The following is a 17,883-nucleotide window of genomic DNA, read 5'->3' as shown; positions in this document are numbered from 1 at the left end:
TAAATTTAGTTAAGACTAATCTGATAACTAAAAAGAATATCTATATCTATCTATATCTTTTGATTTTATCTATCTATCTATATATTATTTTTAAGACTAATAAAAAGTAATAAAAGTAACATTTATAGAATCACAAAAATGAATTCAAATATATAAAACCAAGAATTCATATATGTGGAAATGTATTCTGTCCAACACATTGTAAATGTATCTATTAAACTAGAATTCAGATATTCCTTCTGAGATCACTGCCTATCTTGGAAGAACTCATTAGCTCAGAGATAAGGCTATTTCAGGCACTTTAAAATCTATTAGATTAAGAAAACAATGAGTATTTGAATCTAATTCTATTAAGTTTCTGTCTTTCTGATTACATGAAGGTGTTAAATTTCCCATTGAACTCTCAAATAATACTGCGTCCTAATTACAAACTGACCATACTAATGTTAGAAAACTAAGTAGTGTTTGAAAAACTACTACAAACCCTTCAAAAACCTGAGCAGTTTGATCTGGATTCAAAATGAGGCAAGCATGATAATGCCTTAGCACAGCTACAATGCAAACACACAGTCCAGTTGTGTAATTTCCTGCCAGGCTGGATGACTTCAGTAGTAGTTCAGCTTCCACCACACTCAGCTCATTCAGCAGCTAAAATAAAAGGTTAAATATCGCTTTAGGATTCCTCTCTAAATCTAAATTCCACAGAATTGCATTGTAGTTGTTTGTCATTGCTGAACTATTTAAGTAGATATAGAGTGGTTTCACATAGCGAAAAATCTGGCTTCCTAATCAAATCCTAATCAAAAGGTACCCACTGCACACTAATTTGATCACATCCACTATAGGAAGTGTGCTGGCCTTCTTTTACATATAGTTGTATACGTAATTTATTTAGAATATTACCTCAACCAAGAACAACAAAGACTTAATTATTGATCTAAATGACATGTTCAAGAAACCACAGCTGAAGCCATTCATATAACATGGATTTATATGGATCTATATTATTGTGTGTTTTAGATATTCCCATTATCACTTGGGAGTCAGAAAGCATCTGATTTGACACTCCTGCACTGATATTCATTGCTTATAATTTAGAAGGCCATAATTCTGGCTTCCTGTGATATACAAATGCTCATACAATGTTGCAATCCCTTTTCCTTCAAAGAGATGCATTAAAAATGTAATAGATTTTGAACAGGAATATCAATACCCTCAGGCAAGTCAATAATTTACAAGGATCTTCCCTCATCTGAGAAGTCTTTGACTTTTCTCTCAAAGTTCTATATCTGGAACAAACTTCTATTTATTCTCTTTCAAAAAATATTTTCCAATCATTAAAGTATATAAAAGTGAAGCGAATCTAAAATACTTCAACTCTAAGAAACAAATTCTAGATTTAGGTATTTCTTAGCATGAAAAATTGTATTATTGGAGTTGGATAGAGCCTAGTATTGTAATTATTACTCTTAAACACTATACAGTTTCCTGGCTTCAGGAGCGAAAGCCATTTGAAAGGTACTAGAAACCTTGCCTTATTTTAGCTGAGAATGGAAATAAGCTATCATGCCATTGAAATGCATGCACACTGGCATTTGCAAATTTATTGCTAAAGTCACTATCACAATACCACTGGCATTCACAGGAAGAGGCAAAAAAAAAAGCCCACTACATTAGTATGTGGTTGATGTCACATGAACATGCAAAGTGGAGGACTTCAATCATGCTGCTGCAACAACTATTATCTTGCCTTTTTGGATCCCACTCTCTCCCCATGGACACAGGTACCTAGGGCTATAGTGTCTGAAGCTGATCAGCTGAATTTGGTATGAATAATTTTCTTCTATCTTTTAACATCTAATTATTTTACAAGATCCTAATGTGGTTAATGTAGAATAAAATTCTGCTGATTGGGAACTGGACATTCTATGGATCATGAAATATCTTGCATTTATTCCTTTAAAACTGGCTAGGACCACAGGAGGAGAGAGAGAGAGACTTCCATATTAATAAAATGGAATGATGGAGTTTAGCAAGTCTCTATCCAATTGTTGAAAGTTATTGTTTTAAATATTTTGTACTTCTCTTAAAAGGTCTTAAAGTTGGAATAAAATAGTTTAAATAAAGATGTATATATAAATTTCATTTCAGGTACCTGAACAGCAAAGTCAATAAGTCCATTAATATTTAAAGCAGGTTCCATTAGATCAAAGATAAATTCTATGTGATGAGCTAGTGGAAGATGATATGATGTTCCTGATGCAAAACTAGTAATCTGCTCCAGAACATTGTTGGAGATCTGTTTAAAAACAAACAGACCCATTAGCAAAGTGAAGCATTGTGGGAACCAGTATAGCAAAGAATTAGCAAGCATACGTACACATAACTGTAAGGGTGGGATGCAGGTATAAAGTTAGAGAAATTAATTCAGACCTTCAAATTGTAGCCTAAGGTGAAACTGAATCTCTACAAAGAGTCTGTATCTTAAAATTAGGGTTCATGAATGAGTTGATGCTTTGAACCTCTGGAAAAAGATGGATGCTGGATGCATTAAAAAGAAATCTATTTCTACAGTGTATATTTTAATGGATTCTGTTTATTGATGAAATGACTTCCAGGTAATATCTCATGATATAATAAACTATGCTATCTTCTTGAAGCAAATATGAAACTGGAGGACATTCCACTTATTTCCACAGAATTATTTCATGGGAAATAGAAATGTATACTTTCATCTAAATAATTCAAATGACAATCAGATTGATATAATGGTTAAAAGCACTGGGCTAAAAAAATAAAGCACTGTAGATTTTAGTTCTGCTTTATGGAGAAAACCAGCTGTGATCTAGGGGCAGTGACTCTCTCTTTGCTCTAGGAAGTAGGGAATGATAAACCAGTTCTGAAAATTGTTGCAAAGAAAACTGCAGGTCCTTCTCTAGAACAGGGGTCGCCAACCTTTTGGACTTCAGGGACCACCAAACTCATAATTTTAAATCCCATGGACCACTAATATGAATTTTGACTGATGGTGGCTTGCTGACATTGGTGAGAAAGTTGGTCCCATATTCCAGAGCTGCAGTAATCACAGTCATCCCGGAGCACCTCCTCCAGTCCATGGCAGGCCAGTGCACCTGGGTGGAGGAGCAGCTGTTCCAAGATGATCAAAGGGTCAGTCCGTGAGTACTGCATCTCTGGAATATGGGACCGACTTTCCCACCAATGTCAGCAAGCCACCTTGGGGCAGATCCCCCCCCCCACACACACACCATTGGTCTTACCTTCCAGTTCCAGCTCACATAGCTCTACTCAAGGTAAGGTTTGTGCTCGTCCGAAGCATGGGGGCCAGTGGGTGGGTGGGCCATGTGGGTGGCACAGTCTTGTGTTCCCATACAGATTGGATTAATTGCTTTTGGGGAGTGCTTTGGGTGGACATTTCTCTGCGGACCACCAAAATTTTCTTGCAAAGCAACAGTGGTCCGCGGCCCACTGGTTGGTAACCACTGCTCTAGAATGTCACTAAGAGCCAAGACTCAAAATCATACATATATGCATGAAAAAATACATATTGTAGTTGTGAGCATTCTGCTTGAAAGGGATATCACTTGGCAAGTTCAGTTATGCAAATATTCAATGTTTTGTGGTCATTTTATTATGATTGTATTGCTTGATAAGCTATTATGAGAAAGGGGGAAACAGACTAAAAGTTAGGCCTACTCTGTAGCAGCCCCCAATATTTTGGTATACTTTCCTCCCAAGAAGGTTCTGGGCCCTCTTGTTTTTGGAATTTATAAATGCATGAAAACAAATTTAAAAAATTAATGGTCATTCAGCTGCTGCTATTTGTTTTTTAATATACTGTATTTTAATGAGGTTGGGAGATGGGAGTTTTATTCTATGTTATAGGAGATTTGAATATTTATTTTCAACACTGCCTGGAGTTGTATGATAAATCAATCTAGATAGAGATAGATAGATAGATAGATAGATAGATAGATAGATAGATAGATAGATAGATAGATAGATAGATAGATAGATAGATAGATATAGATAATCCATTGCAGTATATGATGGATATAAGGAAACTGTTAAATTTTAAAGTTTATCTATAAATCAAAATGCTTGCAGTAGGTGGGAAACAGTCATTTATATTTAGAAAACTCATCTAAATGATGAGCACACAATAGTCGTATTCTAAAAAATAACGTTATTTCCAAAGTAACAAAATAATTCTAATCAAGTCTCTGAAATTAAACAGATTTCTTGCTACAGATCATATTATTATTACTTCAAATTTTCAAATAAAGCTAAACTCCTGGTGATTTAAGGAATACATGTATACATTTTCCTAACATAATATAGAAGTGATTTGCCATCAATTAATGAGTTTACTTCTTACAAATCCAAAAAGTAGGAGTCTACTTTTACTTCACATTTGTGTGAATTTTTTTCTTGCTGTAAGTAAAAACATGAGTACAAATGTTAGCTAATTCTATCTACCCAAAACAATAATAATTAATGACTTTATTAAAAAGCAGATTTTAAAGTTAAAGTTAACCTGCAAACACCTACATTCTTGGTATGCAATTAGAAATTCATTCATCAATCCTTGTAATTTTCTAACATTCCTGCATAATTGCTAACTCAGTTGTCGTCCTATGTGCTTTTCTCATGGCATTTAGTGGAAAACATGAATCTTAACTCACATGAAGTTTAACAATGGCATCTTCCAAATTTAAGCAGTCTCTTCTTCCAACCTGCCATACTTTCCTCAAGTTAAGTTTTGCAGTCAGTACAAAATTCCACTTTCCATCTTTTGTCCAAAAAGACAGAAATGTACCAGCACTGGCATTCTTCCTAGCTCAACCCTAGAACAGTTTTAAACTCTTTTAATTTGTTTCAACATCACCATAAAGATTTTATGTGGTGAGAATGTCTGATTCACACTCTATTGCATTTCTGAAATACAATGAACGTATTACAGAAATAGCTTGCAATGCTGCTATATCTCTTTTCTTTTGTGTTTGGCATCAAAGCAAACACCTCCAGCTATTCACGAAACATGCAGGCTAGGGCTAATTTTCTAGTGATGATTGTAATATGAATCAAGACTCTAAGTTCCTAACAGCTGTGATTTAAAATGACATAGGAAAACGCCATTTAAAGTATTCTAAATGAACTAATGATTAAATGTGATTCAAAAGTTAGTAAGTTTAGTAAGTTAGTCTGAAATGTTTTGTTTTTTACCATCCACTCATCTAAAATCCACTTTCCAGCATCTTCTTATAGTCCAATCCTTTTTGTATACCCAGAAACACACACACACATTTGCTTTCATAAATTTAGCCCTGTTGTACTCATCTAGCAGTTCATCTAGTGATGAACTTTTTTTCTCTCCACAACTTCCACTTTATACTGTATGTATTTTATATTTCACTCTAAATTCAATGCAATTTCTGTCATCAATGGCAGCATAGAAGTACCTGACTTGTCACTTGATGCTGGTCAAAGTATGAGAGCTGCTGAAGTTTTTTAAATACAGTCTCTAAAGTTGGAAATGCCTCTTGCCTGTTCTTCCGGATCTTTTGACCTTCATCACCACCTAAAACATATGTTTGTTATGCTTTGCAGTAAATAAAAGTCATATATTATGTAAAAAGCAAATTTTATTTTCTTTTAAAAAATAATCTCTATTTAAATATATTTCAGAAGAATATTCAAGAAGATGAAATTACATTGCAATCTGGTGTGGAAAACGCTCAACTTCTTTTAAAAAAACATGTGTTTCAATTTACAATCTTACAAAGTTCGTATCAGTTCATATTGGTGCAAGCTACTTATAATTGCTTTACATGTTATGCTTCACAGCAGTCTTAAAACAGTTATTCTCAAAAGCATAATTGTCATTAAAAACTTGCAAACTTTATAAAGATGCCCCTTCTCAACCCACAACTGTGCTATTCTATGCACTGCAAAATAAGCATCAACAGCTAGTTAATTACCACTCATTTCAGAAGTGCTTTTCTTATTTAGGATTTTCAGAATATCTCGGGTAATCTTCTTCAGTTGATGCCTGGCCTCTTCACGTTCCTTTCCAACTCCATAAAGAAGTATCATGCGCTGGTTATATTCATGACTTGATGATTCATCCTTTTAGTCAGAAAAGAAACAAAAGGTATTGACAAATAAATAAAGTACGGTCGCTTCTCTAATGAATTATTACAAGAGAGTATTTCTGTGTGGCTTTTCTACGAAGAACAGACTGTCTGGGAATTATGGAAGTAAGCTCCATCTGCAGTACTAAAACAGCAAACCAGACCCTTTCCTAAAAGTAATTACTGTTACTACTTTAAAATAGCTATTATATTGGATTTGACATTATTTCAGTAATGGAAGTTCTGATCCACTGAATACTTTAATGAAAGGCACGAGAAAGACATAATTTTAAACAAGTTCCTTCTTTTCCTTAGAACAGTGGTCCCAACCTTTCTGGCTTCGTAGACTGGGAGTGGTGGCAGCAGCACTGGTGTGGGTAGGGACCGGATGATTTTGTTCTTGTAACCTAATCCTGTGATATGTGCAAATGGATGTTTGCACGCTCATCCACCAATTTCATGGCCTGGTTCCCAATAGACTGTGTACTGGTATTGGGCCATGGACTAGGGGTTAAGACCCTGCCCTAGAACATTCCCAAAATCTTCAGGATGCTTCAACCAATGTAGAAGACCACAATGAAAGAGGGAATCAACCAAAAAAGCTCAGGGCAAAAGTACAAATCCAGCACCATCACTATTAAATACACAAGTAAATCTTTATGTTCAGTTCATGCATATTAAAACCAAGGAAGAGTATAATATAGTAAGGCATGCTATCTGCTATTGATGATAGAACAGAAGCGAGGAAGGCACAGGTTCTAGTCCTCTGTTAAGCATAGGAGCCAGATGGGTTATTTTTGGTTGTACAAGAAAGTAATGGAAAAGCATTTCTGAAATCTTTCCAAGAAAACTGCATGGATCTGTCCATGAAGTCACCAGGACTCAGGATTGAATATGAGGAGAGAAGGGGAGGGGAGGAGAGGACAAGCTTCAAAAATATCATGAACACAAAAGTGAAGACCTCTATGTATAGAAGCAGTAGTCTTTAAATATTATTTCAAAGAAAATAACTATTTAGAAAAAATCCCTGCATTGAACATTTTGTGAACCCAACCTGGGGCTACTCTTAATCTGATTGGGAGGGTTCTTCAGAATGTATATATTTCATATATTTCATCATAAAGTTTCCTATGTACAACTTCCAACAATCCCAACCAACATAATAATGGTTGGCCATACACAAATTTTCTTCATTTCAATTAAAATTTGAAAATTCATCTTGATAATAATATACAGAAGCCTGATGATGGCAGATGAGATTCTGCTGAAACGTTGCTACAACTTTAAAAGAACAACTACAATGACGTGGGAAAATACCCAAACCAAACCGAATACCATACATGTAAGTACCCGCAAAACTTAAGAATATATATATATATATATATATATATATATATATATATATATATATATATATATATATATATATATATATATATATATATATATATATAGGATCTTTGTTATTCGGGTTTTCTCCGCATAAGATTGGAAGTATCTAGGCAACGTTTGATGAAGTCCCATTCATCATCCTCAGGCTTCTGTCTCAGCTCTGTGCTTCTCAGAGTGATCACTCTGAGAAGCACAGAGATGAGGACAGAAGCCTGAGGATGATGAATGGGACTTCATCGAAACGTTGCCTAGATACTTCCAATCTTACGCGGGAGAAAACCCGAATAACCAAAGATCCACATACAAATACCCGAGAACCTCAGAAAATATATATATATATGTTAGGTATAACATTGATACCAAATATGGTTTGGGTGAATAAATATATAAAACTTAGATATCATGGTTTAAGTGCTTATCACTTTAAGCACAATGCAGCAGGCAATTAGCCGATTAAGGGTGCGGTTAGAAGTTACTATATAAGGAAGCATTAGAAGCTGGAAAGCTTACTGTCTCTGGCTGTCTGCCTGTAACTGGCTGTAACTGACTGTAACTGTGTGTTACTGTGACTAACTGTGATTACTGACTGTGAGTGCCTGAGACTGAACTGTTATTGTTTGCTACTGTTTGCTGAATATCCAGCGTTTGTTTCTCTGGAGAGTGTAACCGGAGGAGGAGAAGATATCTTTATCGGCTGATAAAGATATTGCAAGGACTCTTAATTTGGACTATACTAGTGAGTCTTACTGGATGGAAATACTGTGAATGACTTAATGGACTGAATGAAAATGCTTAAACTCTAACTGGATTAAAAACTATTTAAACTACAAACAAGGTTTGTGTTCAGTGTGTGTATACTCTGGGGCCCTTCCGCTCTCCTTTGGCTGCCTGGCTTGACTACTGCTGCAATACTCTGCTAGGGGTTAATCCTCAAACCCTAACATTGGTTATGGGCCCAGCAGCATAGTCTAACTAACCAGGATATAGCAGAGAGAGTTGGTGTGAGTTGCACATTACTGTAAAAACAAACTGTTTTAATTAGTTTAAAATAGTCAAAATATCTGAAGAGCAATGGCACAAGTAAATTTGTCACAACTGTCCATGATATCCAGGCTGGATGGAACAAACTATGTTTCATGGTCAATGAAATGTAGTTTACTTCTACGCAGAGAAGGTTTGTGGGACATTATAGCAAACCCACCAGATGTGAGTAGCTGGGATCCTGCTAATGATGATGATAAAGAAAAGTTACAAGACTTTAAACTGAAGAATGAGCAGGCTTTATGCATCATAGGACTGACTCTCTGTGATCAGCAGCTTGTCCATATTCGTGGAGAAGAAAATGCTGCAAACTGCTGGGAGAACCTCAGGAAGATTTATGTTCGGGACAGTGTAGGAGCACATATAAATCTTACACGGAAGCTTTTCGAACGCATCTTCAGAGGAATGGAGATATGTTAGTTCATTTAAACTGTATGAAGAGCATTTTTCAAGATTTGCAAGAAAAAGAGCTTATATTTAATGAACTGCAACAAGTCTACATAATATTATCTTCATTAGATCAAAGCTATGATGACTATGTGACTTCGTTAGAGGTATTGCCAAAAGAAAGCCTCTCATTAACCGAGATTACAGGCAGGCTACTAGAAGAAGCCAGAAGAAGGCGTGAGCGTGACGAGCTGAGAGAAGATAAGAAAGAAGAGAAATTATCTTCAAAGCTTGAAAGAAACCAGCAAAGCAAAGTAAAGCACCTGGAAGGAGAGAATTTATCTTCAACGGCATACACAATTAAAAAGTGTTTTAATTGTGGAGGCAGAGGACATTTGGCAAGATTCTGTAAAAAGAGAAAAAGCCAGAATGTAAAAAAGCCAAAGAAAGCATTTGAACTAGCCACGTTTAGCAACTCTGATGTGAAGAATAATTTATGGGTGGTTGACAGTGGCGCATCCCACTGCATCACAAGAGATAAGACAAAATTTATAAGAATGTCTACAAGCTCTCAACATATATCTCTTGCCAATGGCTGGAACCTGAAAGCGAAAGGTCAAGGTTTTGCACGTTGTCCGTACATAAACCAGGATATAAAAATGTTGTATGTACCGCAACTAAAGTTTAATTTGCTTTCAGTAAGGGTATTAGATAAATTAGGTTATGTAATTACTTTTAAAGATAATAATTGCATAATTGAAAAAAGATAACAAAAGGGTAACTGCAGCTTTAAATGGAACATTATATGTCTTAGATAATAGTAAGAAAGGGGAGGCTCAAACTGTATTTAATAATATAAAGCCTCATGAAGAATGTATCCATTTATTGCATAGGCGTTTGGGGCATGTAAATTTTAAAATGCTAAAACGTACAGTTGAGTTATCTGAAGGAATAAGGTTAAAACCTTGTGATAAATATTTGCGTTGTAATGTTTGCTGTGAAGATAAGAGCAAGGTATTGCCTGCAAATAGGCTAAATGGTTTCAAAACAAAAGAACCTTTAGAAGTAGTATTTGCAGACATAATAGGTCCAAAGAAACCCAGTATGGGGGGTGCTAGATATATACTGTGCATTATGGATCATTATTCTAGATATGGGTTTTGCTATTTAATGAAAAGCAAAACTGAAACATATCAACATTTTTTCAATTGGCTTAGGTTTGCTGAAAGAAAGTCTAAACGGCAACTGATAACCCTGGTGACAGATAATGGTACGGAATTTATTAATAACAAATTCCAGAACAGACTTAAAGTAGCTGGAATAGAGCATAAGAAGTCTGCTCCATACAGGCCGGAACATAATGCTTTTATTGAAAGAAGAGGCCAAACACTACAGGCAATGGTTAGAACAATGTTAAATGATTCTGGGTTACCTGATTCTTTGTGGGGGGAGGCTACAATGTGTGCTAATAACATATTGAACAACGTTGTTAATACAACAACAGGTGAAATTCCATTCACCAGGTGGCATGGCAGGAAACCTGATCTAAGTTACCTGCACACATTTGGTGCACCAGCATGGGTGCATATTCCTGCACAACTCAGGAAAAAAAGGGCAACATAGAGCTAAAAGATTTTTCTTCGTTGGTTATCAGGCAAACCATAGGGCATATAGATTTTGGGAGAAAGGCACATCTAAAGTGTTATATAGTGCTAGTGCTCAATTTCTAGAACATGAAGGATGGGAGAAATTAGAACAGGATGCCAATAAAGATGTAATTATTGAATCCTATAGAAATCCCATTAGTTATCCCTGTAACTTTAAAAATAAAGTAAAGAGACAAATACAGGATGAAATAGTGCCCATAAAGGAAGAAACAGATTCAATAGCTGAACAGGATGAGGAAGATGAACAGGTAGTAGTTCAACAAAGTCCTCCTGTAAGCCCTGTAATTCCCAGAAGAACTTCACGTGTATCTAGACCGCCTGATAGGTACCAGGCTAACACAGTGTGTCAGATTAATGAAGTTCCTAATTCTGTAGAAGAAATTAAAAAGTATCCTAATAAGGAAAAAGAAAGATGGTATGCAGCAATGAATAAGGAACTGAATTCATTAAGTGATATGAAGGTGTATGAAAATGCCAAATTACCTGTAGGAAAGAAATCCATTAGCTGCAAATGGATATTTAAGGTAAAAACAGATAAGGATGGTAATTTAATCCATAAGGCAAGATTAGTAGCCCAAGGTTTTAGGCAGAATGCTAATGACTATGATGAGGTGTTTGCACCTAGTCTTAAGGCAGCAACCTTGAGGGCAGCTTTAGTGTGGGCAGCTAGTAAAAACTATATAGTTAACCATCTAGATGTGGAAACTGCTTACTTGCACGCCCCATTAAAACATACTATTTATATGAATAAACCTGTTGGTATTAAAAGTGAAAATAAGGATAATAATGATTGTTGGTTGTTAAAGAAAAGTCTCTATGGTCTTAAACAATCAGGCTATGAATGGAACCAGTATATTGTAAAGGAACTAGACAATATAGGATTTAAAGCTGGTTTAGCCGATCCATGTTTGTTTAAGAGGGAGACAAATGGGAAAGTATCATTATTATTACTATTCACAGATGATATTGCATTGATAACTGAAACTAATGATGAAGCAAATAAAATAATAGCATCATTAGGAAAGAGAATAAAGATCAAGCAATTAGGGGAGATAAAAAAGTATCTCGGTTTGAATATAAAGAAAACACGGAAAGGTTTTAAGATATCTCAGGAAGATAAGATAAGCAAATTACTAAAAGATTACAAGATGGAGCTTTGTAAGCCGGCTAAGACTCCAATGAGTCAGGAGTTTAGCAACACTGATGAACAAAGCCCTGAGTTTGATAAGGTGATTTATCAATCTTTAATTGGTAGTTTGAGTTATATTAGTAATTGGTCTAGACCAGATATATCGTACTGCGTGAATCAGTTGGCTAGATTCAATTCTGCACCATGTGAAAGACACTGGATTGCAGCTAAGAGGATATTAAGATATCTTAAAAAGACAATGAATTATTCATTGTATTTAGAACCAAAGGGTGATTTAATTCTGTGTGCATATGCAGATGCTAGCTTTGCATCAGAAAGAGACACTAGAAAGTCGACTTCAGGAACAGCCATAATGCTGGGTAAGACATTAATAGGCTGGAAGTCAATAAGACAACAGCATATAAGTTTGTCTACTATGGAGGCAGAATTCTCCTGTTTATCATTGTTATGTACAGAGTTAATAATGTATAAACAAATGTTAATTGATATAGGTATAACTGTAGATTATCCTATAATTATACATGAAGATAATCAGGCAGCAATTCAAATGGCCACAAATATTGGAGTAAAAACAAGGAGCAAGCATACAGATCTAAGATACCTAAACGTGAGACAATCTGTAAAAAGTAAGATGATTCAGCTAGAGTACTGTATGTCGGAGGACAATTTAGCTGATAATTTTACTAAAGCCCAAGGTGCCAGTAAGCACCAGGAGAGTTGTGAAAAATATGGGATAAGATTGTAAAGGTATTATATATTTATTTCACCCAAAAGGGGAGTATGTTAGGTATAACATTGATACCAAATATGGTTTGGGTGAATAAATATATAAAACTTAGATATCATGGTTTAAGTGCTTATCACTTTAAGCACAATGCAGCAGGCAATTAGCCGATTAAGGGTGCGGTTAGAAGTTACTATATAAGGAAGCATTAGAAGCTGGAAAGCTTACTGTCTCTGGCTGTCTGCCTGTAACTGGCTGTAACTGACTGTAACTGTGTGTTACTGTGACTAACTGTGATTACTGACTGTGAGTGCCTGAGACTGAACTGTTATTGTTTGCTACTGTTTGCTGAATATCCAGCGTTTGTTTCTCTGGAGAGTGTAACCGGAGGAGGAGAAGATATCTTTATCGGCTGATAAAGATATTGCAAGGACTCTTAATTTGGACTATACTAGTGAGTCTTACTGGATGGAAATACTGTGAATGACTTAATGGACTGAATGAAAATGCTTAAACTCTAACTGGATTAAAAACTATTTAAACTACAAACAAGGTTTGTGTTCAGTGTGTGTATACTCTGGGGCCCTTCCGCTCTCCTTTGGCTGCCTGGCTTGACTACTGCTGCAATACTCTGCTAGGGGTTAATCCTCAAACCCTAACAATATATATATATATATATATATATATATATATATATATATATATATATATATAATATTAGTAGATCATAACTCTGATCAGGGTTGCAGGGTTTATAAATTGGCACAACAGATTATATCCTAAAACAAGGCTTCACAATAATAAAAGATGCACAAAGAATACAGTATTGAATCCATTCTGAAAAGTGGTACTCTTATCTTTAACTAATCAGAAAGCCGCTCATTTCATTAATGTAGTTGAGCTAACCAGCATAGTTCCTGCCAAAAAGCTTTTAAATTATATTATGGTGAGTATTTTTGGTTGTTTTTCAGATGAATTGTTTAATTCGATTTGCATCAAAAGGTTAGTGCCAGACTCTGCTAGCTTATATGAGCTGCTCTTCTAGTTGAGTCTAAAGGAATAATGAGACTGGGCTACAAAATATATTTCTAAATTATTTTCTTAATCAGAAAACCTTCTATTATGATATGCAGGACAGCAAGTGTAGAACATTGAAACCCTCCATCTGGTTTCTAATTGATTATATTCCAGCTGTTTAAAGGGAAAAAAAGTAAAATTAAGCCCTTTACTTCCCAATATGTGCTCTGACTCACTCAGTTCTATCACTTCTGTTTTTCAAGAAAGATCTGCTGGTGGAGTTTGCTACATAAGCTTATTTCGGAGCAAACAATCAGTCCAAAATAAAAGAGAGAGGAAAACAGATTAGGAAATCCTTGTTTCCAGGGAAGATAACTTTCCAATGAAGGACAATCCAGATACTTAAGGTAACTTCATATCTTCCATTGTAATTTTAGTATGCATTTCCATTCTGTTCAATAAATGTTTTTGTATGATTTGCAGAAGCAAACAGTTCAGTATATACATTTTACTCTTTTAAAACACTCAGATTATTGACATTTCATTTTGTTTTGCTGCAATTCTGTAATGTTGAAAGTAAAATCCTAGCTACAACAGACATTTCTGCTGTTCTGAAGTCCAACAACAAGTCACTCTACATCTTCTTCGAGTAAACACATTTTTACTTCAGTTTATTTTGGACAAGATATATAAAATCTGGTGTACTTAAGATGCATCTTAAATGTAAACATGTCTTAAATATGAGTGTTTGGAATAAATGGTAAAACAGCATTCACATGTATTTGTGTATGTCCAGTTACACTTGCATTAACTAACTTTTCCTATCAAAGTAAAGTATACAAAACAGCTGGAAAAAATTTCTTAAACTGACCAAAATCTGTTTGTTTTGGTTTTATGAGAGAGATGCAGCATTAGGATTCTTATTAAATATTGCAATCATAATTTCTTTATTTTTTTGACTATACTGACATTCCTTCAAGTTAATTATATTGTTCTTCCATGTGAGTGCATTACTTTCTGAGTGACAGTTTTATAACAATAAAACTGATTGAAGTTTTTCATTTAGTATCTGTTATGTGGATTCTTGAAACAGAATGTATTTTATATGCTTATCCTCTGGATTACAGAGGTATAAACCTAAGATGCCAATTATTTATTTGCAAGGTCTTCTTGAACTTTGCAATTCCTAAACATACAGATTGTTTTCAGCAATGCCTTTCTCAAACTAATGCTTCCCATGTGGCTTGGATTTTCAGTTCCTAGAATTCATAACAAGCATGGCTGAGTCCTGGCTGGCATTTCTGGTAGCTGCACCTCGAATCATTTGAAGGACATCGTTTCAGGGCAGGTCTGCTGCTCACATAGTGATCCGATCATCACTTTGAAAAACCTTTTTATAACCATAAGTTCTATATGAAAAAGTATTCATGCTGTTACTTGTATACAGAGAGGATTTAAAAATACTGGATTGAAGCATTAATTAAAATAGCTGACATTTATGACTAATGCACTTGTTTTGTATTGGTAGAAAGCAATTAAAACTACAATGGGACTAGACTATAGCCCTCCTGAAAACAGCAGCAACTGCACCAAAGACAGCAAGATGAATCAAGTTCTCTTTCCTTTGTTATATACTATTATCTTCTTTATTGGTATAATCATGAATGGCTTGGCCATGGGAGTTTTTTTCCAGATCCCCAGCAAATCAAATTTCATTGTCTTTCTCAAGAACATAGTGATTTCTGACATCCTGATGGTATTAACCTTTCCATTCAAAATTATCAGTGATGCAAAACTGACTTCCTGGAAATTGAGAGGGTTTGTTTGCAAGGTGACCCAGGTCACATTTTACTTCACCATGTACATCAGCATTATTTTTTTTGGACTTATAACAATTGATCGATATTTGAAGACTATCAAACCTTTCAAATCATCAAGAATTAACAAAGCATCAGGAGCCAAGATTTTATCTATAATTATCTGGGTTTTCATGTTTTCTGTTTCCCTCCCAAACATGATTTTGACAGACAAGAAGCCAACATATGAGAATGTGAAGAAATGTGCTGACCTAAAATCTTCCTTTGGACTACTATGGCATGAAATTGTTACATATATTTGCCAGTTTATCTTCTGGATTAATTTTGTTATCATAGTTGTATGCTACGTACTCATTAGCCAGGAATTGTACAAGTCCTACAAAAGAACAAGACGTTTGGGAAAGGCAAACAAGAAGACTGTGAATATCAAGATTTTCATAATTATTGGTGTGTTTTTTGTCTGCTTTGTTCCTTTCCATTTTGCTAGAATTCCTTATACTCTGAGCCAAACCAGATATGATTTTCTGTGTTCAACCCAGAATATTTTGTTTTACATAAAAGAGACCACTTTGTGGTTGACTTCCTTGAATGCATGCTTAGACCCATTCATTTATTTTGCCCTCTGCAAATCATTTAGAAAGTCTCTTTTAAATAATTTGTACAAATGTTTAAGGAAAACAAGAGAGGTTCATAGTAAAGAAACTACAGATGAGGAGACACCAATGTAGATAAACAAGAAATCTAGCCAAATATAGTTTGTATCACTCTGAGGCAAGTTATATTTTCTATTAGAAATTCATCATTCTTGGTTTTATATAAATCATGAATCACACATAGCCCATGATACCAACAACCAACTACAGAATTATCACTGCTACATTTTCTTTTAATATCACAGCTACAAAGATTGATTCACACTAAGAAAAAATTAATTGGACAGTAACAAAAAGGCTCTTTAGAGGAAGGCAGGGAGCACCAAGTATACAAAAAATAAATAAAAGACTATTAAGAAGTTCAGTGATAGTGATAAGTAGACATCACTCAGAAATCCTATAGATTTAGAAAGAAAAAGGTGTTTCAAAATCTTTAACCCAGAAATTGCTATTAGTAATTTTACATCTTTTTAAGGTCTAGACTAGGTTTCAACCCAGAAATTGCTATTAGTAATTTTACATCTTTTTAAGTTCTAGTTCCCAGACACTCTAATAATCAATACCTTCAACTCCCTTTACCTTCAGAAAGACAAAACTATTTAGGCATCAATAAATTTATACATCAATTTTTTTCAAAGAACCTTGGGGCCCTTGTTTCTGGAATAATTGGAAGTCTGCCTTTCTTGGATTACTTATGTAAACTTTACCAAGCAATATATAACTTGGTAGTTTGTTTAATTAACAAAACTAAACAATGCTGGCAGTTATTCATCACAAATAATTTCCCCCCAGATTGTGGAAAAGAAGCACCTAGTTTTGTTTATAACAATCTACTACAAGTATTTAAGAACACAGAATAAACATTACTATAAGCATTACTTTATAATATTATGTTACAATATTATATTATGTTACATTGTTTTTTACTTTAGAATAAGATTTTATTTGCTGAATATTGGTGTCTGATTATGAACTGTACCATCAAATTGATGATATTTAGTGACCACATAGATTTTTTTCCAGGATTTTATATCAATAAACATCTTATAAATCATTGAGTGCCTTCAAAAAATAATTTAAGAAATAAAATAATGTCCTATACAATTTATTTTTGTTAAATGATGTAATATTTGGGGGAGGGAAAACCTGCATAACAGAAAATATGCCTTTGAAAGAAAGAAAAAAATATCTACTTTTTTCTAAATTGCTTTCTTAAGATGAATAAATGCCTTCAAGTTCCTCAATTTCATTTTTTAAATATATAAATTAATTGTAATTTTGGTATGGATAACAAACAATATAACAAACAATATAACAAACAATATAAAACTGAATTTTACTGAGATGAAAATCAATTGCTAACTAATTACTGAAAAAAACTGTGAAGTAGTAAATTGTAAGTAAGACAATCATGGCAAACTACAATTGCAAAAGTCACAAGCACCAAATCTCAAGTCACAGTATGAAGCTGATTTAGAAATCTTGCACAATATGTTTGCATGATGGGCAATTATTTCATCAAATTCACAAATTACTAGAGAACAGTTTTGACCATTGTTTTGCTTCAAGAAATTGCTAGGATAATGGTAGAGGAATTAGGGAATTAAATAAATGGGAAATGAAAGCAGTTCTAGGTTGTGGTTTGTATATTTTAAAAAAAACACCCAAAAGAAAATAAGACACAAGCGGAACCAATTAAAAAACAGACATGAAAACCTAATCACAATATGATAGATGGCAACGTTTGAAGCTCGATGTCAGCTAAGCAGTCCTTCTAACTCTGGTTGCAATCCACCTTATTTGAATAGAAATATTGATATAAACAAACATCTGGACAAGTTCATTTAGGGTGAAAGATATCGCAAGGACACAGTAGTTGTTTT

The 17,883-nt window shown here is 34.5% G+C and overlaps 2 protein-coding genes across 4 annotated transcripts in view; one reads left to right on the top strand and one right to left on the bottom strand.

The window, feature by feature from the left end:
- MED12L (mediator complex subunit 12L) overlaps positions 1 to 17,883 on the bottom strand; it is a 196,110-nt gene that overhangs the window by 57,426 nt on the left and 120,801 nt on the right. The window contains exons 16-19 of the mRNA XM_087965157.1: positions 6,000 to 6,147; positions 5,481 to 5,599; positions 2,156 to 2,299; positions 485 to 648 (exon numbers count right to left, since the gene is read on the bottom strand). Coding sequence (XP_087821283.1) covers positions 485 to 648; positions 2,156 to 2,299; positions 5,481 to 5,599; positions 6,000 to 6,147 — 575 coding nt within the window. The remainder of the gene's footprint in view (positions 1 to 484; positions 649 to 2,155; positions 2,300 to 5,480; positions 5,600 to 5,999; positions 6,148 to 17,883) is intronic.
- On the top strand, positions 13,806 to 17,026 carry P2RY12 (purinergic receptor P2Y12). 3 transcript variants are annotated; one of them, XR_015749498.1, is made up of 3 exons: positions 13,806 to 13,937; positions 14,787 to 16,475; positions 16,532 to 17,026. XR_015749498.1 is itself a non-coding variant. In XM_087965155.1 (3 exons), exon 3 carries the CDS (start codon positions 15,077 to 15,079, stop codon positions 16,073 to 16,075), a length of 999 nt encoding a protein of 332 aa, XP_087821281.1. In that variant the 5' UTR covers positions 13,806 to 13,937; positions 14,787 to 14,878; positions 15,059 to 15,076; the 3' UTR covers positions 16,076 to 17,026. The 3 variants fall into 3 exon arrangements, 2 of the variants coding, with proteins under 2 accessions (XP_087821281.1, XP_087821282.1); XM_087965155.1 differs by having other exon boundaries at positions 14,787 to 14,878; positions 15,059 to 17,026; XM_087965156.1 differs by having other exon boundaries at positions 13,863 to 13,937; positions 15,059 to 17,026.

Source organism: Notechis scutatus, chromosome 4, assembly GCF_049901735.1.
Source record: "Notechis scutatus isolate UNSWTSFEM ecotype Mainland chromosome 4, rNotScu1.2, whole genome shotgun sequence".
NCBI lineage: Eukaryota > Metazoa > Chordata > Lepidosauria > Squamata > Elapidae > Notechis > Notechis scutatus.
The sequence above is the reverse complement of the archived record's forward strand: the minus strand, read 5'-3'. Positions and strand labels throughout refer to the sequence as shown.